The following is a 23,940-nucleotide window of genomic DNA, read 5'->3' on the forward strand; positions in this document are numbered from 1 at the left end:
TTATCAAAGCCGGCAATGTGACTTTTGAACAATTATTGCTAAATCAGAAAAACGAATTATTGACTTTGTATTCCATTGGCAGTCACAAAACTCTTCTGAACGACATCTTAGATAAATAACAGGTTAAGTATTAACCTTTATTTCATGCAGGTTTTGAACCGTATTCTTTGAAGGAGACGATTATATTCAAATCAATCTGTATTGACATATCATTAACATGTTTTTGTCCAAATGCACAGATTGCCACCTTTGATAATGGACGATTCATGTATGCACGGTACGTTTCGATATAATAATATCATAACCCTGTCCTGGTGAAACTGGAAAGACCTCCGGACCACCAACAATGCTTTCGTCATATTAAGAATAATTTAATAAAAAAATATCATAACTCTTTGACAAGGCTGACTAACTTTAATTGCGTGACTGGGCTGAAAGACTGAAACAAATTGCTAAAGCACCCAGATCGAATATTGTGTTAGGTCTGTGGTCGTACAAATGATGGACGAAAGTCGCTTCAGCTGTCTTTGTTCTGTCAGTGACATTTCGTTTGCTTCGTGTAAATTTTGTGATGAGCAAGATACAAATCCATCTATTTACTAAGGAATATGGTTTTTATCAATAGATAATGATTACTTTTGTTGTACATTTAACCTGGAATTGATAAAAGTTATAGGAGTTTGTACAGTTGTTAAATTAATAAAATAATGGAGGATCTCAACTTGACAGAAACCGAAACAAGATATTTCGGTGATTTGTTTTTATGTTGTGATGAAGAATCTAATGGGAAAATACCAATTTTAAAAGCAACAGAACTATTTAGATCGTCGAACATATCCAATGATATTCTGAAACAGGTAATAAAATGAATAGGTTACACCCATTAAGTGATAACACAGGTTGTACATATAATATTGGTACATAACTTTGATATTTTTCAGATCATGGATATAAGCGTGTCTCCTAACAACTGTGCAACATTAAATCATATGAACAGGAAGCAATTTTACTCAGCACTTAAATTAATAGCTGCACATCAAACTAACATAGCACTTAAACCTGATCTTTTATCAACTCCTATTGATCTTCCACTGCCGAGGTTCACGTGGGCACTTAACTCAGAAGCTAATTCTGATTTAATACAGCTATCTAATTCTCCTAAAGAGCATCACATATCAAAACGTGAAAGAAATTTTGTTGGAAATATTAGTGCTTATGAACCAATAAGACTATCTTCTAATCTGTCTGATAGTGATGTTCCGCAGACATTGTCTCATGATGGGAATGAAGCACTCAGTACTGATTCTGAAATTGAGTCGGAAACAATGTCACAAAGATCTGGATCGCGTGGTGTAAGTTTGGGATAATTTTTTTATTCAATACTTGCTTGGATATCTTAAATCAATTGTAAGATTAAGTAAATAGTCCACAGAAAAACATCACACTAGGTAAATAAAATTTATTTCATTACTTATTCAAATTTAAAGTCTATATAGACTAAATGCCGCAAATAACAAAACCACAGCTTTATTAGTTTATTAGTTTGATACAAAGACCAAAAAAAGAGGATGTTATAAAACTTGATTACAAATCCAAATGGTTTTTTAATATTTTCAAACTTGTATCTGCAAACTTAATTTATAAATATTGGCATGATTCATTTGTCATATGTCGAATACATTCTGTTACAAATGAGATACATATAATTTCATATTTAGTTGTTTTTGTTGGTGTATGAATGAGTTTTAATTTTGTAGTAATATTGTGTTTTATACTCTAAGATATGCTAAAAAGAATAAGATAGTGTCTGTGACAGAGAGCAAATTAGTGATTTAGAATGACAAGTCTCTAAAAGTCATTAAAAATCCTAATGAAAGTAATGTAAATTATTAGAGTAATTGTTGGTCTTCTAGCTTTTCTAATATTAAGCAGTAGCACTAGATAATTCTGTTTTAGCTTATATTATTCTGGACTTATATTGAATTTCAGAATAAGTGACTGAATTATTTAACATCTGTAATATTAGCATTAACTTTTGCCTTATCATGTATGCATTGGTTATTGTGAATTGGAATTGAGTATTTGCCAGAAGATTATATTATTACTATTAATCTTCAAAATAGATGCATGAGATATTCTCTTATTAGAAGATAAAATTACCTCCAATCTCCTGTAGCTACTATTAATAAAGATTTTTATGAATATGCATTTCACACCAAAAATGCTTCTAAATTCAGTCTTTCTGTATTTCAAAATTTAATAAAAATGGTCTTGTACAGACTGACTCAGTGGTCTCAGTGACTGTTGCACCGAGGACATCCATCCAACATTGGGCAAATATTTGTGTGATGAACAGGTTATTTCTCTTTGTATGGGGCTTTATTATCTATATATGTTTATATGTAAACAAATATAGAAGTGTGTATGTCAGTCTCTTGTACCCATAACACAGGTAATCCTAATTTGGAGCCTGATGAGCATTGCATGATTTGTTCCCAGTTATTTATTATTATTATCATTTATCTCCAAATAATTTCATTAGCCTTCTGTAGCAATAGCACTCTATTTAACCAGTGTTTCCCGAGCGCTATGATATGTCCATCTTCAAACAAGGTTTGTGGAGAGTATTAAACGGTAGGCAGCGGCTTGGCTCTGCCCCTGGCATTGCTGACGTTCATGAGCGGCGGTAACCACTCACCATCAGGTGGGCCGTATGCTCGTCTGCCTTCTTTCTGGTCGTTCCCTCAATGCTGAGGATCGTGACTGTATGTCAATCTTCTCCACTCGGTCCGGTTCTGCGCCATATGTACCGCTCCCCATATCTGGCCTCCAGTCACCTCCTTGAGTTGGTCAACCCATCTAGCTGGCGCTCTTCCTCTAGCGCGCTTCCCCTCCATCTGTCCGAGAATTGTGAGTTTCTCCAGGCTGTGCAATGAGGATCGCATTATGTGCCCAAAGAAACTCCGGATCCTTTCCTGGCACATAGTCAGCAGGCGCTTGGTGACCTTCAGCTCTTCGAGGATGGAGACATTGGTTCTCATAGCTGTCGTCTGCCTATACGGCAATAAAAAAAAGAAAAAAAAAGCCTATCTCAAACTCTATTCTTCATTATTGTGTAACAGCAATCAAAGACAAAATATAGTATCTATGGGAGCTTTTGTAACTGCTTAATCAGATGCACCCTGGGTTGCCGATCTGCACTTAAAATAAAAGAAGAAAATATAATTGAAAAATGACAAATCTTAACAGCGGAGAGTGAAAACTGGGTCACCCTGGAGCACAGCGAGTGAAAGCCCAACCCCAACCAACAGCGTTGCCGAAAGAGTACACCCAGTTTGGGAACATAGTGCCACCGGTCGAGGAGTTTGGCCTACAAATACAGCTGAAGAACACACAAGACTTTTAGGTAAGTAGATTTCTACAACCATACATAATACACCCTTCACACTGGAACGGATGAATTTTTGGTGTAAATGAATGTAGATGTTGAATAAAGTTTGACTAACAAAGTGTTGTTTCTTCTGAACTGAACTTTATTTCATAGTTATTGGGTTGACCTTGTCATATTGTCCCATGTTGAGTACAAATTAATTGGTTAGTTAGTTATATTTTATATAGATAGACGTAAAATACCTCCCTCCTCCGTGCGTCGTATTCCTTAGTTCTGAGGGTCGTGACCTTTACTGAGCACTTTTGTTAGGACTATGTTCCTCCATTCACTTCTGTCCTCCGCGCAGTGTATAGCAACATTGATGCTGGATTCCAAAGTCGTCTTAATCTGATCGGACCAGCGCATGGGACTACGCCCCTTAGGCCTCTTTCCTTCCACTTTGCCGGTGATGAAGAAGTCTTTCAAGATTGTCACCCTTTTTACAAAATAACTAAAATACCTAAAAATACCTTATATAGATTTAGAAATTGATGTAATGTTTTTAATATTTTTTTAACATTTTAAGGCACAGAAGAAGAATCGTCCGATCGTCATTCATCTGAAGAGGATGGCGAGGGAGATACTTGCAATGACATCTGGTCTATCAGTGAGGCGCAGGCGCATCACTACGCGTCACAATTCTCACAATTGCGACCCGAACGAGGACTTCTGTCCGGACAAACTGCAAGGTACGTTCGAATGAACAAATAACAAGTTAAACCCAAAGTGAAAGTACTTAAAATAATTCATTATTGTATGTTTTTGACAGGCTATTTTTCGAGAAATCAAGACTTCCCGTACCCGATTTAAGAAAAATTTGGCAACTATCCGACATCGATAAAGATGGAATGCTTTCATTAGAGGAGTTCAGCATAGCCATGCATCTCATTGTATTGCGGCGGAACAATATTCCGGTACCGGAGATGCTACCCCCACCGCTCGTACCAAAGGTCGATTCGCGCTTCTCACAACGCGTCGTCACTACCGACCTCGTTGACCTCGGCGCCGAGATGTTCGGCTCGGGGACTTCAGCAGACTTCAATTTCGCACCGAAATCGGACAGTGGCGCTGATCCGTACGATGCCAAAACGAGTCGCCGGCCTGAGGAGCGCCATCCGTCGGCTTCGCCTCCAAAGGCGGACGCGCAGCCGAACAAAGAGTGGACGAAGTTCGTCGACTCTCCTACATCCAGCGTTTCGAGTCCCGGTCCGAAACCAGTGAACTTTGACTTCCAGCGCGCCGCCGTCGAACGAGATCCGAAAATTTTTCATCCGGTCGCGCTGCGGGTTACACCAGAAGCTTCAGCCGGCGACGGGGACTCCCGCGCCTCCGCCTCCCCGCGGCGGGACGACGTTGCACTCGCTTTTGAGCTCGCCAGCCCCAAGCGTCCTGCCGAAACAAACGCTTCCGCCGCCGATACCCGACCTGTGCAGAGACCCCAACCACGAAAACCAGTGAAAGGGACGGGAGCTCTGCCCCCTCCTCCGACTCGCGAACCTATCGCCGCAGCAGACGAGGGGCCCGCTTCGTTGCAACCGTTGCCACGCAAAGAACCGCCACCACCGCCGCCGCCGCGTCCGCTCCGCAACCACGCACGCTCTAGTTCGCTGGACCTCACGCGTCTCAAGGGTGCACCTCCGCAGCCGCCGCCGAGGGACCCGCCCGCCGACGTACCGCCCGAGTACGAAGCCGAGGGGTTCGGGTACAATCGGGAGGACGCGGCGCGTTCCCAGGGTGCCTTCGAGGTTTACCGGCGTGCCTCTCGTGAGCCCTCTGCGGACACGGAGCCGGATGTGAAGGCGCTGCAGGAGCAGAACGCCGTGTTGCACCGCGTGTGCCGCGCGCTCATTGCCGAGCTGGCGGACGTGCAAAGGGACCGCGAGCTATTAAGGGTGCGTCTCCACCCACGCTCCCCACCGCTCTAGTCGAAGAGCCTCTTTCGTGCAGACGGTGGATGTTTTTCAGCGCTCTCCGCCGCTTAGTAGCTTCCTCTGTCCGGTTGATGTTCAACCGCACGCCCCACTGCCGTAATTGAGGAGCCTCCCCCGTGCGGTCGGTTAATATACACCCGCCCACCCCGCCACTGTAGTTGAGGAGCCTCCCGTGCGGTCGGTTGACGTCCAACCGCATGCCCCATTACTGTTATTGAGGAGCCTCCCCCGTGCGGTCTGTTGATATCTACCCGCGCACTCCGCCACTGTAGTTACGGAGCCTCCTCCGGGCGGTCGGTTGATGTCCATCCGCGCGCCCCACCATTGTAGTTTAAGAGCCTCCTGCGTGCAGCCGTTAAGTCTCTAACCGCGATCCCCATCGCTCTAGTCCAAGAGCCTCCTACGTGCGGTCGGTGGGTCCACCAGTCGCGCTTTTCACCGCTCTAGTCTGGGGCCTCCACGGATTCGATGGGAGTTGGTTATTTTGAAACGTGCGCGGAAACATACAAACAAAGCGAATGTTGTTGCATTTAGTATTTTATATTGCCTCGATCCGGCATCGTCACCGTCGTGTTTCCCTTCAAAAGACCCCGACGGATGGTTGTATTAATGAAACGACACGACACGAATAATGCTTTTTCAACAAACAAAAAAACAATCAAAATGAAACGTCGTCGTGTATGTACATTTTAATAATTTGTTAAATTTAGAGGCTATATTAATAACTTCATATTCTATGCATTGTAATCATCTAGATTATTCTAGATCATTCATTTTTCTCATTCATTCACGTACTAAGACGGGTGCCGTTTATATTTAAAATATTTACCGCCACGCCGACGCCATAAATTCATTATTAGTACATATTTTTATACAAATCGCGGCGACCTGATTCTGAATGTTCTTAAAGTACATAGAAGTGAATTGAAATTAATTTTGATTTGATTAAAGGTCATTCTGTGTGCCAATGTTCAAAAACAGTTTCATCAGATCCGTAGAGTTAGCGCAGAAGACGCGACGCTTGTGAGCATTCCTTATTTTTCATTCGCTTCGTCATTCATTGTGATAATGAACTAACACAAATAGAATATTTTATATTCCCTGTGAACATTGTATTATATGTATCGGTTTAGTGTAGTGTAAAAAGCATCTGGTGTTTTATTTAATTAAGTGAAAAAAATATAAATTCATAGAGATTTTTCATTTACTCGTGACGTTTTCGATATCGGCATTTTAACGTTTTTAAAGTGATTAATATACATTAAAAATGTCGAAAGAATCTTGTATTATATAATATGAAAAGAGTATTCAGTTTTTTTTAATCTCTTTCTGTGAGTCCTGTAGTTAGAAAAGTGGTCACAGTGTAAATATAATATGTATTTGGTTTATCAATCGAGATGCGTCTGTCGAAGCTTAATAATAAATAAATAACCCACAGATCATAAAATATATCGATTTAAATTTTGGTCCAATTTTTGTACTGTTTTATTGTTCACCATATTAACCTATTTATGTTTATTAAAACAAATTTACTGTACTGCTTTTTAAAATATTATTGTAGCAAATTATGTACAATAAAATTATTTAAAAATTATTTATTTGGTTTATTTTTAAAGTAGGTATGTATTTGTTATTTGGTTTCCTTTTTTTTCTTGCCCTTGTAGGCAGACGTGCATACGGCCCACCTGATAGTGAGTGGTTACCGTCGCCCATGGACTTCAGCAATGCCAGGGGCAGAACTAAGCCGCTGCCTACCGTTAAATTGTTTGTTATTTATAGGTGAATTGATTGAGGTGGTCTGATTAACTGCCTTACTAAAAAGAAAAAGAACCAAAGTGTGCTCAATTGTACTTTGATGTATTGGCGTGTACAGGTAGGCACTACCACTGTTCCAAATTCTGCCGCCAATCATTAATTAAGCGAGGCACTTTTTGTTTTTCCTACCTTTGCTAGTGACCTCGAGGGGTCATACTAGATGCACCGAGCGAGTAGGTGAGTTCACGGGGCTTCTAAGCACGACAATCTAATACAGTTATTGAGATTTTCGAACTCATGTCTCCAGATGGGTGATGGCATCCACGTTCTGATGTCTACAGACTCCGGTAACCACTATAAAAATGAGCAGAGATCTCAATCGACTGGATAGTTCGAGCAAAAGCAAAACTACATCACCGTCAATACAATATAGAGTTTATCAAAAAATCGATGTTCCACAGCGATAAGTGTTGTAACTGTAGCCCTGATATTACAAGCATCGACGGTTCGATTGCACCGCGTCTGATAACGTGCTGCGGTGATAATAATGATAACAAACGAGTACTGCGTGCGCCGGCTAACGAGCACCGGACACCGAACTCGACCTCTCGTCGGTAGTTTCTCTTTCTTTCCCGCCGCTGTTCCGTAGCGCATACCTGCGTACCTTTTTTTGTGGATGGGTTCCCCCCGCCAGCTCGCGTCTCGCATCGTCACTGCCTGGCTCGCACTCCGCTGTACACAAACCGCCTCGGGACGCGATCAGTTACGGTAGTCCGTCGCGCCGCCCGCCACAGCTCGCGCGCAAACTTCGACGATACAATGATTGAGAGCTTTCACGTGTAAACAAAAGTTCGTCATGTTGTGCATTATAGCGATTCTGTTTACTATTTGCCACGTTCCGCGCGCCATCGCCGAGGCCTCCGTGCGGACGTGCGAACCCATTAAAGTGGCAATGTGCAAGAACATCGGCTACAACCAGACCGGTATGCCGAACTTGGCCCGGCACACCCTGCAAGCTGATGCCGATATCACGTTGCAAACATTCAGTCCGCTGGTCCAGTATGGCTGCTCTTCCCAGCTTCATTTGTTTCTGTGTTCGGTCTACGTTCCCATGTGTACGGATAAAGTGGCGCTGCCGATCGGGCCCTGTCGAGGACTGTGTGACAGTGTGCACGCCAGATGTTTCCCTGTGCTTCATGGTTTCGGATTTTCTTGGCCCCCGGAGCTAGATTGCACACTGTTTCCAGCGGAAAACAATCACGAACACATGTGTATGGAGGGGCCCGGCGAAAGAGCCCCACCGGTCGGGAGTATCCCGTTGAACGCAACGGGTGCGTGTAGGAGATTAATCAAACCAAACAGTTGGGTGTGGGTTAGAGGATCAGGCCGCTGCGCCCAGTTTTGTGATGCCGAAGTCCTGTGGGAAACTGGTGAACGCAGAGCGGCGGAAGTATGGCTCGCTACGTGGGCAGCATTAAGCTTTGCTTGCACTTTGGCAGCTGTCGCTGCGCAATTAGCATGCGGAGATCGCGGAGGAGCTGGAGAACGAGCACTAGTGCTAGTGGCTCTGTGCAGGTGTGCTGCAGCGGCTGGATGGGGCGTTCGCGCTGCTGCAGGTCGAGCTGCAGCCGGCTGCGCCAAGGACTCCACATCCCCGGCACGCATGCTTCTAGCACACGACGGACTTGCGAATCCAAATTGCGCTGTTGTGTTCTTGCTACTCTACTATTTCGGTCTTGCTGCATCAGTATGGTAAGTCGTTGTCGTATTTAAATAATTTTCGTTTTTTTTTGGCGCCATGGGCGAGGCGAATTAGCTACTCACCTTTTGTGAAGAGGATAAGAAAGGCCATAGATACCTCAACGTGAATGCCTTCAGAGATACTAAAACTACTCGTATGGGACTTCAACCTCAAAAATAGACTAAAACGAAACAGTCGTTATAGAATAAAATAACTGCGTTTACCTTTTGATCCAGAACACCTTTATTGGTTCGGGCAGAAATTGTCACGCAGGATTCTTGTTGGAACTATTTTATACATAGCACGAACGTTAGATATTAACAGTAATTTCTTACCCTAATGATTTAACGGTGAATCATCTAAGATTTTTAATAACGTAACACCATAAATCCTAAAAACCTTGCACTCGATCGCATTAGCTTCAAATGTTAATGCAGAATATTGAAGATTACCTGTAGATATGTCCAAACCAAACCGCTACACAAAAGGATGGATAACAATTGAAGCCACAGCACGACTGCACAATAGCATCACCCTTGTTGTCGTTGACTCACGAATACTCATTTTTACCTGATCTATCAAATAAGGCTACAACTTTGTCGCCTACGAATTACGTTTTGTCACTTTGTAACGAGACGAGAGACGCACGTGTAGTAGAAAAAAAATATGAAAAGAGTTACACATACAAAAAGTTTTCCATAGAAATGCTCAGTTCAAACCGTTGTTACTGAGCCTTCCATTGTCGTGCTGCAAATGGAATTTAAGTTTCAATGCTCGCAACGAGAGCTGCATTATTATACAAATCAGAAATAAATTGCCTTTGTTTGTAGTTGCGACCAGAAAACTGGAACAATACCATTCGAACTTGTCAAGTAACCGAACACGCAATTATACGTATTGCCTTCGACTACTTCACCTATTGTTTGGGTCGTAGTTAGCCGTTTAAATGTACTGCAACGAATTTAGATAACGGCTTATGTAGTTTGCTTGTAATACGAGAACGCTTACATTAACAAAAATATGTTTTTTTTTTATTGCCCTTGTAGGCAGACGACCATACGGCCCATAGTAAATGTTTAAATGTTATTTAATGATTTCTAGATGGAGCTAAAATGTAATGGATACGTTAACCTAGAATTCTTTGATAAAACTAGACAACTTATTATTATAAGTCATTGATAAATCTAGATTAGAAATCGGCGTTATAAATTGGAATCTTAGAACTCATATCTCAAGGTAGATGGCAGCATTTACGCTGTAGATGTCTATGGGCTCCGGTAAACACTTAACGTCAGGTGGGACGTGAGCACAGCCACAAACTTAAGCAATAAAAAAAATCTTAGAGGTTAAACTTAAATCTTTCTCTCTACACATTGCACAGACATCCACCACCTCGAATCGATTTCTTAAAATCCATAAATCACACGTGTTCTAAGAAAGGAACTATTTAAATATCCAAGAGTAACATCAGATCATAAAGCAAAACGAATTGGGAAATAAAATTAACGAGGTCCCATAAATCAGAGCCAGATGGAGACGACGCTGTGGTAAGCGACGAAACATGGATAGGCACTGTGATTGTCATAAATACCAATGGTGCAATACATAACAATAGTACAAAGCATTACGTATAAAATATACAGGTATTCTTTGGTAACCACCATGTTCTTAAATTAAAATTCTGGCATTGCGACCGCTATATCTATACTGTATACTTACTGGTGGTAGGGGCTCTTGTGAGTCCGCACGGGTAGGTACCACCACCCCACTTATTTCTGCCGTGAAGCAGTAATGCGTTTCGGTCTGAAGGGTGGGGCAGGCGTTGTAACTATACTTGAGACCTTAGAACTTATATCTCAAGGTGGGTGGCGCATTTACGTTGTGGATGTCTATGGGCTCCAGTAACCACTTAACACCAGGTGGGCTGTGAGCTACTCCACCCATCTAAGCAATAAAAAAAATATATACTAATATTATAAAGAGGAAAGATTTGTTTGTTTGTTTGTATTAAATAGGCTCCGAAACTACTGAACCGATTTCAAAAATCCTTTCACTGTTTGGAAGCTACACTATACCCGAGTGACATATGCTATATTCTTTTTTTTTTTAAATTAGGGATCCTTACTAAAACTCCAATAATGTAACCTAAGGTGTAAAAAAAATTCCTAAAATATTCTTTACATCGCGTGCGCTGCGAAAACTATTGATGTAGAATAAAATAATGTACTATGACTTTGTAGAGCACATTATTATTTCGTGACGTCTGACTATTATAGTTATGCCACAATAAGTATTCTTTTAATTAAAATAAAATAAAACAACGTCAAATATCGTTTACAGGGAAGCTCCAACCCCATAAACTCAATGGCTTTTGGTTTGTATGTATGACCTTTTTACGAAAATTTGAAAAATAATAATAAAATAGATAAAACAAATATTATTTAAATGAACAACAAAAGTTCATTAAAACAATAATATTGAAACTATCTTTATAATTTCCTATTTTTAGAAACCTGAGGCAAATATAAGGGTTAATGTGTGTGAATTATGATTTTTTATTATGAATTTTTTGTTAGAGTCCCGAGCGAAGCCGGAGCGTGCCGCTAGTATTTAATATAATCATAAACAGTTACTTCATTTGATTATTTTTTCATTTCCTAATTATTAAAATGCACTTAAAAACAAATAACATAGCTTGATCGTCACTAGGCCATTGTCCATGTCCACGAGCGGCATTCACCACACACGATCAGGCAGTGGTGCAATAAATATAACAACACACAAACTGGTATAAGAAAGAAGACTTATGCAGTTAGTGAGTGTGTGTACTCTATGGTTTTTTTTTCCTACCTATGCCTATATAGCCTTGAGAGGCTATTTCAGCTTCTCCGACGTGTAGGTGAGCTCACCGGGCCCTAACCGGGAGTGTTGCTAACATTGGCCCTAGCAAGAGCAGTGCTTCGCAGAATCTACCACCGGATCGGAAACGCGACCCACTGAGAAGATCCGGCGAGAAACTCAGCGGGCTGTGTCTGTGGGTTAATTCGCTCGTCGAGCCCTTCATCGCAAGCGACGGGTTCGACGAGGACAGTGACCGGTGCTTGTGGTACCTAAAAGCACCGTTAATGGATCGGGAGGATCCATAATGACGTGTTTAGGGCTGGTTTTTTACTGTCCCAGTCTAAAACCATCACATTGAGCTAGTTTGTTTGCCCAAAACGAAATTACATCTATAAGGCTCCGCCCTAGTCTTTACCAGTAACACTTTAGTCTTAAGCACATGAGTTTTTGTTTTATTTTTTATTTCATAGTTGGGTGGACGAGTTCACGGCCCACCTCATGTTAAGTGGTTACCGGAGCCCATAGACATCTACAACGTAAATTCCGCCACCTACGTTGAGATATGAGTTCTTAGGTCTCAGTATAGAACAACGGCTGCCCCACCCTTAAATTCTCGACTAAAATTATCGTGAAACAGCTGTGTTTCATGGGAATGTAATTAAATACGTAGTGTATTCGTATGTAGTTAAGCTTAGAACGTGATCTTTAAAATGTGTTTTTAATTTATTTAGTGTGGCACAGTAAGTAATTACACAGGAATTACATGTCTTATATCTCTTCAGAGACATTGGCACATATGTGTACGTTTAGTTTTTTGTTTTAAATTATTTATAGTACGCTACCCTAAATGGCTACATATGCGGACATTATTTTTAAAATGAATATTCACTATGTTTGTTAATTTTTTTTACTTACTGAGTTTTGTTCAATATAAAATGAATAAATCGCAATAAAGAACAAGTTAAATACATGTTTTTTGTACTTTAAAACATTCTTCCCTGAAGAGGTTAAATAATTTTATCAGGAATAAAATTGAAATTTAAAATTCAATACAACAAATTGAATATAAGACATTAACAATATAATGATTTATAGACGACGAAAGTAATAGGTGTAATATATATTTAATATAGGTTATTGGCGGACTACATTATATTATTGATGACATATCATGTAATTTTTTTAAATTTATTAAAACATAAATTGACCGATCACAGTGTGTGCACAAAATCATAGGTACCTACTACAAATAGAAATAGACCTCATTAAAACCGAAGGTTCAAATTTCTCTATTTTGCAAAATAAAACATGAAATGCTTCATACAAAAAATTTGGAACATACATAATTGCACATAATACAGATCGAAGATAAGACTAGAGGAACTAGTTAAATTTTTATTACCGCCCGCCGCCGTTTCAAGCAGTTTATTTTTGCATTGAATCGCCAGATTTTATAGAGGTGATTAAACTCTTAATCGCCACTAATACGGTCTCTGATGATGTTCGAGAAGGTCATCTCACAACACCAATTAAAGTCTCCAAAAGTTTTGTCCGAGCCACGAAAACCGTGCATACTAAATCATGCTTTATAACCCCTCTGCCTGACATTCTTAATTTCTTAGAAAGCCACAATTTCGTTTTAAAACAGACTCGTTATGATAATTTTACGTAGATTTATGCGTCGGCATAGCTTTGATTTTATTAAAATTCTTAGTCGTTTTCGGCTATCGTCAACTGATAAACAATACTGTATGTTTATGATTATCGGTGGCTAGTAATTTTTTTAGATAAGACAACAGTCGAAATTGGACTATTGAGTATCGTATCAATCATCATTATCTGATGAGAAGGACAAGGTAACGCTTTAACAGAAGCATTTTAAAAACCATCAGTCAAAATTATGTCAATTATAACCCCAATATTGAATGCTATTTGCTATTTTAAAGGCTTATTGATACTTGAACATATCTGATTTAATTTAACTTGTAATGCCGCCTAAAATCCACTACGTGTGGTGAATTTTTGCACAATACAAGAGCTCATGACAAAAGTTCGGGTATGTAGGCAACACTATTATCTCTTTCTGAAACCGTTGCCTGACGTGTTCTTGCAAATTTTTAAGATTGGCAACCCAACTGTGAACCTACAAGTGGGAATGATTTAGCGATTCAATAACGGCAAAAATGCCTAAAAATTTAAATCAAGCATAGTAATGAATCTATTAATGCAGACAATGTTTTGTGCAATTTCAAATTTGAACACAATTTGTATGATGTGCATTAAATACCATTTGTGACAGTGCACGGTTTTGTCTTTGCGAGCTAGTATATAAGCCATTGTTGAGGGATAAATTATCGCGTTTTATTGACACATGAAAGGGACCGGTTTAATTATTTACAACAACGAACGCGTGGTCGAGTCTCAACGTCAAAGAATTTAGGGCTGTTTATTTTTTCGTATGGATACAGAGAAAATATATTCAAGCTATTTTTAAAAGATCTACAAAAGTTAAAAATAAAATTCGAGTTGCGATTAATAAATTTATTAAGTTTTATACATATTTATTTACTAGTGGAATCTTTTAAAACAAATTTAGATCAGTGTCTGCATATTTTATGTATAAAATCCTTGATAAAATGTATTTAATTTATTTAGTTTTTTTTTTTCATGTATTTATAGTCACAAAAATATCGATTTCACACCTTTCTGTTATCGCGTTGTCGTCTACAATCGTAATAATATCGTGTCATCCCTAATACTATACAGGGATGCCTGTTTCTAAACTAGCTCTATTAACATAATAACAGATCGGTGTGCACGGAACTAGTTACACCGAACGCGTAGGTATTGTGGTCGGCGTGTAATGAGAAACGTCAAATTGGTTTTGAAATGATGCTTCGTAATGTTACCAGGATAAGATTTGTCATCACTAGCTGGGAATATGTTTGGTTGTTTCTGTTAAATTTTAGGACAGTGTTCGTATGCCTATATTTACTTTAAATCGGTTTTAACACTATCTAGACTACATTAGACTAGTGCCTACTGGTAATAGGGAATATTGTGACCTAGGCAGTTATCACGATACTGCCTAAGTAGTACTCTAAGACAGTTCCTACCTAGTTATACTTCTTGAGACTACATAGCTTAAGGCAGATGTCTACGAAATCCCGCGTCCATTTAACAGGTTAGGTATCAGGAGATTTCCTATGACGAGCAAAAAAACGGTCACTGCCTAGAACTCGAAGTCATGATTGTGTTGTAAATAACGTCTATCGCACCCTTCGAACCGACGCACATGATTACTTTGCGGCAGATAAATACAGGTCGATGATGATAACGACATATACGGACATAAAATATCACTGTAACAAAAGTTTAATTAGTTTATTTAAGTCGTCGTGGCCTAAAAGTATGGACGGTGCATTCGTATCAAGCGATGCGAGCTCACGAATATGGCTTCCACGATGAACGTATACTAGAAACATATTTTTTTATTTAAAAAACTACTGGTTATGACTAGCTACTAAATATGCGTGCACATAGCAAGCTGTTTGCAGAGTATTTGCCTTCAAATACAATCGAAAAGGTTGCCAAATACAATACCTATTGTGGAATTTATATTAAACCGTCATACGCTGCGTTAATGTACTATATAGAATTTAATATATATCTTTAGTATATAATATTTTATCTGATTAAGATTTTGAGCTATGCAGACATGCAAACGAAACGAAAATAATACTAATATGCAATATCTCATCAAGCCGGTTTCCTTATTTGCAAAAATCGCTTTCATACCGATTAATGTAGGTTTTTTTTCTCTTTTTTTTTAAGGTCCACCTATAGATTGTAATTTGTTGTTAAAATGTTTTGTTTTGTTTTTTTATAATTTTTTTATTGCTTTGATGGGTGGACGATCTCACAGCTCACCTGGTTGTTAAGTGGTTACTGGAGCCTATAGACTTCTACAACGTCAACGCGCCACTTATCTTGAGATATAAGTTCTAAGGTCTCTGTATAGTTACAAAGGCTGGTCCACTCTTCAAACCGAAACGTATTACTGCTTCACGGCAGAAATAGGCAGGTTGGTGGTACCTACCTGTGCGGTCCTACCACCAATGAATATCATTAGAAAAATAAGTAGGGCAGCTAGATGTGAACCTAGGTACAGTCACATTGCTCGATCCGAATACCCGGTGTCTTATCGCGTGGGCCACGACAACTACTTTTAGGTATAAGTATATTACACAAATCAATGAAGGAACTGTTGAAATGAAATCAATTATAAATTTAATTTTATCATCATATACATAATATCACTATATTAATTTCCCCGGATATTTTTACTTTACCCTATACCTTAGAAATATAGATCAAAGCTACTATTCAAATAACGGCCTTAGTCGAATAACATCAGATGAGAATACTTATCTTATGAAACTATTTATCGTGCAATATGAATTAGATTTAAAAACCGTTTTTACCGTTAAAACTGTTTATTTCGGTCCAAAAATACAGTTAGATCGAGGCGATCAAAACAGTTAAAAAAATTCTCAATCAACAAGAAATATATAAAAAAAATTTAAATTTAGAAACGTAAAGTATTCACGCCATTACGAACTAGTTTTTACCAGGGCCATAACGATTTCCTTTTTCGTTCATTGATGTAATAAACATATCATTAGTTCGTACGTCGAATAACTTCAATTATTTACTATCATAATTTTCTCTAGTTGCCGTCCGGTGCTGTCGGGAAGTATAATTTCAGGTTTGACTTATAATTACTTGTTTATTTAAAAATTTCCCCCTTCGTACTGCGTGCTGATGCAATCTCAACACTAGTCTGCCCCGCCTAGCACCACGGCCGCGCGTTCATTCTTGTTAGTAGGGCTGCCACACCACGAATACCAATAATTGGGTATCGATAAAATTATATAACTACAATTATCGTGATGTGATGCTTTATCGTTCCAATTTCAAATAGGTGGGTTAGGGATTTTAAGTAGAATGTAGTTGTTCAGAACAATAAAAATAATAAACAAATTAAATGTTTAATGCGCAACGGGCTCAAGCGAGGATTTTGTTACGGAATAATCACCTGAAAACCTGAAAGATACTAAATCCAGGGATTTACAAAAAGGAAAACTATATCGACAGACCCACACAACGACCGCAACCAACCGCAAAGTATTTAAATTGATAATTATTTCGTATCAATAGGAAAAAAACTAGACATAGGATTTTTAAAGAGATTTAGCAATGGGGCTCTGAGGTATCAATTCATTTTGGAAAAGGGTTCTCTTGGCCAAAATAGCTTGGGAATCCCTGATCTAGACTAACGAAGCGAAAGGAGAACGCTCTCGGAGCCGATTCAAATCTGTGAACGCTGATTCTAAAGCCATGACAGCTGATGAACAATCTTTCCGTGTCACACGAGGCATCCCACCAGCCCGTCGGTTCATTTTAGTTCTGTTGCATTGCGTGCAGACAAAATAATTCTCGCAAAACATATTTTATACTTACGATCGCGATTATTGACTATTTCGAATCATTTCTGTTTCGTCAAGATTTCTTTACGCTATTATTTTAAACTGATCCGTGGCTTGATGTACATGTCAAAACTCGTGATACATACATATTATTATAACACTCACGTTTATTTAAATGTATTTAAAATGAGTTACATAATTAATGTATTTAGGTTTTCTGTGTTAGTTGCGTAAAAGCTATAACTTTTCGTAATTATATAAAAAGACCAAATAATTTATTTACTAAAATATAAAAGTAGGGTAATGTAATAAAAAAATAGCTGAAGAAAAATTTATCTTGTTCATTTGAACACTAGTAAAATTATCATTATCATCGATAAAGCTAAAATTCCGTTTTAGTGCATCACTAAACCCTAAGATTCGATTCCTCTGCGCTCGCACTGTAATTGGGATGCTAATCAGATGTTGAGCTCCTTCCATCTCTTTCACACTCACTAAAGGTGTATCTTTCCGCTTTGTTTCACGGAGGCGGTGGGGTCTTCAATCATTCAGCAATAAGACCGAGACGCGATTCCCTCGGGCCTCGGTCGCATGATGTGTAATCACCGTAGTTTGCGCTGGCAGAATAATTTTCATTTTTAACAACCTACCCGCCCAGCGGTTTGACGGGATAAATCGAAATCGAATGTAGGCAAAGGTATCGGTAATACAGAATAATAATATCTTCAGTTCTTCACACAACACGATCTGTTGTAAAAAACATGTTTTACAGAATTCATTCGTTTTCAAAATTAACGACAATTCAATGAGCAGTAAAACAAACGCGCAGAGATAAACTGGCACACATTTATCCAGTAATCTGTGTTATTGTTAGAAAACCAATAAGTTCGAAACAAAACGACTTGCGCAACAAAGCCAGCCATGTTTGCCCCGGGAGGAATCACAAAGAAGCCGAGGATTCTGCATATCTCGGTCGGTGATCGGCGCGATCCCTGGCCGCCGAGATGTTATCCGTAGAACCTTATTATTGGAACACGCTTTGTTGGATACAAATGGTATACACTTTCAAGTATAGGTACAATGTAAAAACGTTCACGGACAATATGATTCGAGTGTGTATCAAATAATTAAGATCTGTCGACAAACAGTGAATGCTTTTATATATTTGGGAAACAAACTCTAAAAATCATCCTTAAAATAAATTAATATAAGTACCATAGAAACTGAAGAAGTTTCCACCATTAACAAGTTACATACGCAGATAACGAACATTCATTCCAAGAAATAGGATTATTGATTAAATTTAACGTAAAAGGACTATTATAAAAAGTAAGTACTACGAAAAACTGCAAATCGGAGCTACAGTACCCGGCGATAAATGTTGGACATCGAATCTTGAAAAGCGCCAATCGGCTAACATCGGCTTCGTAGAGCCTTGCGCATTTTTTATGGCCGGGTACTGTACGTTATCTGACAAAAATTCCAAATTTCCCTTTTTTTTATCCTTTTGACATTGGTGGTGATTTTAATTGTGTATAAGTTATAAAATTATCGTACTGTCATTAGACGTCTTCAAGTTTGCGAAAATGACGTTCATTGATTCCGCTAATTACAAACAAACATACATACCATAATATTAAAAGCGTGTTATAAATACAAATATTGATTATATTCTAATTTAATTATTAAAAAAACAAAAAGAAATGATATGATACTCTTTTACTAAAGTTTACTGATATTGTGACTAGAATACATGAGAAGAATTTTTTTTAACTTAGTAGGCAAAGGCTTCCACTCGTAAAACCTGTACATGACTCGTTAGGCTGCGATGCATGACTTAGATACCAAAACCTGACATCGCGTGCTCGCAACATTCGCTCTCGATCATATCGCACCCATTGTTCCGACGAAACTCCTGAAAAACTGATTATAGATTTTTTTGTCAATACTGTACAAGCTGGACTCGAGAACGTTAATTTAAAAAAAATACACATTGTTTTCTTATCAAATCCATCCAAGTTATAAAACCTATTTTGACCTGTCGTTCTTGTGTTCCTTAACTCATAATTCCGGTAATTTTAAGGTTTTAAAAAATTCATCAATTCACTGAAGTCCTCGTATCTAACAGATATAATTCTTTCTTGTCTGTCTCTTTGTTGTTTAATAAATAAACTTATATAATAAATAAATAAAACAAATTATATTATGCTGCATGTCGTTCCACTGTTAATGAATATAGGCCTCATTATCTCTATACCGTGTCACAACAAAGAGTCTTATTTTTAGACATTTCAACTATTCCCGCCAAAGTTGCCCGACTGAGTTCGCGGAGCGCCCTACGATACTCCGCATTTCGTGGTATGTCTTCGAGAACCCTTTTTCATAGTTTTCCTATTCCACTATAATAGATTATAGTAATTTATTGTAAACTTATATATGTATTAAATTTCCGCTTTTGTTTTACTATTGACATTTCAAAAAAAAACCTGTTTTTATATTTTGTTTATTGGTAACATTAAAACGTCATCGGTCGTCAATATATTTATGAAACAAAAAAAGAAAATCGGTTTAAAAATAGGAAAAATATCATAGATCATTGGGTAGGTACGGTACTTAATAATTGTTTGTGATCAACAAAACTCGTTTAACCTCAGATTATATTCTGATTCTAACGAAGACTAACGTTCGCTAGACAAGGCATCGGCGAGGTTTCATTGGCGGTATTTGGGTGGTCGTTTATTTCGGAAACAGCCCTGTTTGTTGGTTTTCGATGATGGATAGCCATGTAATTATGGATGATTATCCGAACCCGCCCGCTTGACTAACCGCGCTTGTGAAGCCCGAATTAGACGTTCATCTCTAGTTTATGGAAATAACCTCATTGTTTTGTATTATTGGATAAAAACTTTAATCTTTACGGGATACATAGTTTTCGATTAGAACTTTGGGTTTTTGTTATGTATTCTGAATAAATTAAGAATTAGGTTGAATTAATTCCAATTATATAGTGTGATGATAACAAATTAATAATATAGGTAATATTAGTACGCATGTAACACTACTAGAGCTTAAAAATAAATTAATATTTCTTATGAAGTATAAGAAGTATAATACAGTTATATATTCACAAAAATACATATTAATAATAATATAATATTTAGTACAGAGGCACTTCATATTTCTTTAAAAAAAATTCTTCAATAGTGAAAAACTTGTATTGAAGTGTCATAGACAATATATATAATATCTTTAAGCGGTATTTTAAATGTAGAAAATTACAAAACACATAAAGAATAAATTATAATAACCACACTCATATTAAATTAAAATACACAGTGAAACAAATCAGACTGATAAAATACAGAGTAGCTTTGAAATTGAAAATCGCAATAAAATCTTATTTGATTATTACTCTCTTAAGCATATCCGAAAAAGTTCTCTTTGGATCTTTCCGAAGCATTAGTATCAGCAGTGACACTCATTTCTAGACAGAAATGACGGCCATTTTTGTTTTAGTTTCAAATCGTTTTGTTTCAAAACAGCAAAAGCCGCGCTATCAATTTATCTTTAGCAAAAAGAAAACTCTAAGCTAATCGTATTTTTTAACTTCCAAACACACCGATTCATCTAATCGAGAACGTTAAAAATCAACGTTTACAGATAAAAGACGTGGGTACAAACTGTCTTGCTGAAAGAAACGAAAATAAACACGAGTCGAATGCTTAGTCAGACCAATACTGTAGGACGTGAAATATGAAAGAAAATAAATCGTTTTGCGCGCGTCCGACATTATTCGAAAATAAACGAGGCAAGCTCTAACAAACCGTACGCACTTCAGAATAACGGCAAGCGATCATTGCCGTGCAATGTGTTTGATTATTTAAAAAAATGCGTTCATAAATTTTATGGCTTTAACATATGAAATGAAACATGTGTTTTTTTTTTTTCGAGTTCCCCCATATTTTTGTTTGTGCAATAGACAACTATCAAAAGAGGTTGGAGGAAAAAGGAACTTTTTAAATTAATAAAACAATTGCACATACGTAAAAGAAACCTTTAAAATATTATGTATGTGACAAAAGTAATGGCTTCACTTGTAGCACGCTATAATTCTATCATTGTATAGAATCCCACTAACCTCACATTCACAGCGGATGCCCCTGCGTCACTCATTTAGCACCTCCTCCCACAAACAAGAGTACATCCGCGCCCGCTCTTGTCTCAAACTCTTAAAAGCTTTCACGGCTAATTTTCACTTCATAAATATGCCATTTGAAATGTTAAAGTCTTCAGTCTTAATCGTAAAATATTCCTAACATAAAAATTAATATTCAACTGTGTTTCACTTTTTAAAATAAGAACTTTTCGCTTCTCAATTAGCTGGTTATTAGTGAATAGGGATGTATGTCAAATTACGAAGAGAATAAAAACACAAGTTCTACTCAGAATAATATTAGATCCCATATTCCATTACCATTATGTACCTAACAAACTATTTTACAAAATCGTTTGAATTATGCTGGTATTTTTAAAGAGCGTTCTTACAGAAACTTATTTTCTTTTTCTAACCAATCCATAATGATATGTATAATATATTACTAGCGACCATTGTGCCAGGGAGCAGGTAGACATATTTAGGAAGAAAAAAAAACGACTTTTGCCCGACTCCGTAAAAGTGGAAGAAAAAAATCGGCATTTTTTATGGACGTCTCTCGTTTTTTCTGCAGTTTTTCGGCAAAACGTGGACCGTTACTTTCGGCCTCTTTTAGATTATTTAAAACACAGTTAGCTCAATTCAGTGCATTTTATTTTTAAAATAGTTAGTTTTTAAAATAGTTTATAATTAGCTGCTATTTTACGAAAGATTAAGTGTTATAAATCTCCTAAACATAAAAATCTCTATATCAGAATTTAATGTTAATTTAAGCACAGATAATACATTAGATTAAATAGACATAACATGAAATCGCGACGCGAACGCCTCTAGCGGATTTAAATTAGTAATATTTTTGGTGAAATTTTAAAACTACATACCGTTAGTGAATCATTGAAATTGGCTTCCGTTTGGGTTTGGCGATCGTTTCTAGCATACAAGAATGTTTCGTCCTAAACAAACAACGTTTTCCATTAACGTTCGACATAGAGACAGATGCACGCACACACACATACACACACACAAACACAACCGTATATATATTTATTGATTTATTGATCGTAAGGAGAAATCCCGACGGTCGTAATTTAAACACGAAACCGAAAAGCCGTAGTCCGAATGTTTCCGAGATTCGTTGGACAAGAAAATGTTTGGACGTGTTTACGGTCAAATGAATATAAATCATTCTTTATTTTACGTTTCTCCAATATACGTTTGTCGTTAAACTTTATCGGTTTTAACGTTTAATCTATATATATATTCGATTTAATAGCTTAAACATGTTGAATTTACATATAGAATATGTGCTGTGAACAATTTTAAAGGGAACCTAAGTATGACTTGGCTATTATATAGTCAATGCGCTAAAAAGAATGTGCTCGATAAACATAATTCAGCTGTGAAACATAACAGGTCTAGCATTCCGCGATTTTAAAAAATCCCATAAATTAGGGCCTCAATTATTAGGCCGATTGAACTTCATCACTCTAAGATCTTCCCCGATGAACGACGTTATAACTCTTGGACTGTTCGCAAGACAATAGCCACTCAGAACTACCCTAAGCCCAATATCAACAGAACATGGGACGCTTTGAACGTTTATTATTAAGTAGTTATAATAACTACGAATTTGTATCATCCTCACGGGGCTCAAACCGGAGTTGTGCTAACACTGGCCTTAGCAAGAGCAGTGCTTCGCAGAATCTACCACCAGATCGAAAACGCGACCCACTGATAAGATCCGACGAGAAACTCAGTGGGCTGTGTCTGTGGGTTAATTCGCTCGTCGAGCCCTTCGTCGCAAGCGACGGGTTCGACGAGGACGGTGACCGGTGCTTGTGGTATCTAAAAGCACCGTTAATGGATCAGGAGGATCCGTAATGACGTGTTTTGGGCGACGTCGACTGTTTACCATTCGGTCTACAAGATCAGGTATGACATCATCCTACTTATTTCTTCATTCCAATCTGAAGGGTAGGGCAGTCTTATATAGGTCATAAGTGTTATAGAAGGGTAGAACAGGCGAACCACAAGCTAGTCAACTCATCCAATGCATAGAACATTATAACCCGACTCAGTCTGCGAATATATCAGTAGCTTACGCCGAAAGTCAACCCGCTCGTGAACCCGGCGGAAGCAATACAACCGTAATGTAATAATAACCGCGAACAAGTCGCGTAGGGCTTTCCGGCCCCAAATTCCCGTATACTATGGGAACCAGAGACTATATACATACATACATATTTATATATGCTTAAATATATACATCCAACGAGACCCAGCGCTTTTTACTAGGTCGTCGGTCCATCTAGTAGGTGGCCGTCCCACACTGCGTTTGCCAGTACGTGGTCGCCACTCCAGGATCTTTCTGCCCCATCGACCGTCCTCTCTTCGTTCTATGTGGCCGGCCCATTGCCACTTCAGTTCACTAATTCTACGGGCTATGTCAGCAACCTTCGTTCTTCTACGGATCTCCTCATTCACGCAGGTGGCAATGGACCGGTCGCACTGGAAATCTATTGGAGAGGCCTATGTTCAGCAGTGGACGGGGATAGGCTGAAATGATGATGATGATGATGAAATATATACATATGTAGATT

The 23,940-nt window shown here is 38.2% G+C and overlaps 2 protein-coding genes across 2 annotated transcripts in view; both read left to right on the top strand.

The window, feature by feature from the left end:
* The first annotated feature begins 480 nt into the window (after positions 1-480).
* Positions 481-6,955, top strand: LOC101740189 (ralBP1-associated Eps domain-containing protein 1). Its single transcript, XM_012690475.3, has 5 exons — positions 481-857; positions 942-1,352; positions 3,250-3,406; positions 3,957-4,119; positions 4,200-6,955. Exons 1-5 carry the CDS (start codon positions 708-710, stop codon positions 5,353-5,355), a joined length of 2,037 nt encoding a protein of 678 aa, XP_012545929.1. The 5' UTR covers positions 481-707; the 3' UTR covers positions 5,356-6,955.
* A 438-nt stretch (positions 6,956-7,393) lies between these two features.
* Positions 7,394-23,940, top strand: part of LOC101742593 (frizzled-4) — a 47,968-nt gene continuing 31,421 nt past the window's right edge. The window contains exon 1 of the mRNA XM_012690483.4: positions 7,394-8,868. Coding sequence (XP_012545937.1) covers positions 7,973-8,868 — 896 coding nt within the window. The 5' untranslated portion in view covers positions 7,394-7,972. The remainder of the gene's footprint in view (positions 8,869-23,940) is intronic.

This window comes from Bombyx mori, chromosome 3 (assembly GCF_030269925.1).
Source record: "Bombyx mori chromosome 3, ASM3026992v2".
NCBI lineage: Eukaryota > Metazoa > Arthropoda > Insecta > Lepidoptera > Bombycidae > Bombyx > Bombyx mori.

What these genes read in the sequence shown, in the direction of transcription:
- LOC101740189 (XM_012690475.3), top strand. Translation starts at nt 708, where the DNA reads ATGGAGGATCTCAACTTGACAGAAACCGAAACAAGATATTTCGGTGAT. An exon ending in AAAGATCTGGATCGCGTGGT is followed by an intron (nt 1,353 to 3,249) that starts GTAAGTTTGGGA and finishes AAATCTTAACAG; the next exon opens with CGGAGAGTGAAAACTGGGTC. An exon ending in AGAACACACAAGACTTTTAG is followed by an intron (nt 3,407 to 3,956) that starts GTAAGTAGATTT and finishes TAACATTTTAAG; the next exon opens with GCACAGAAGAAGAATCGTCC.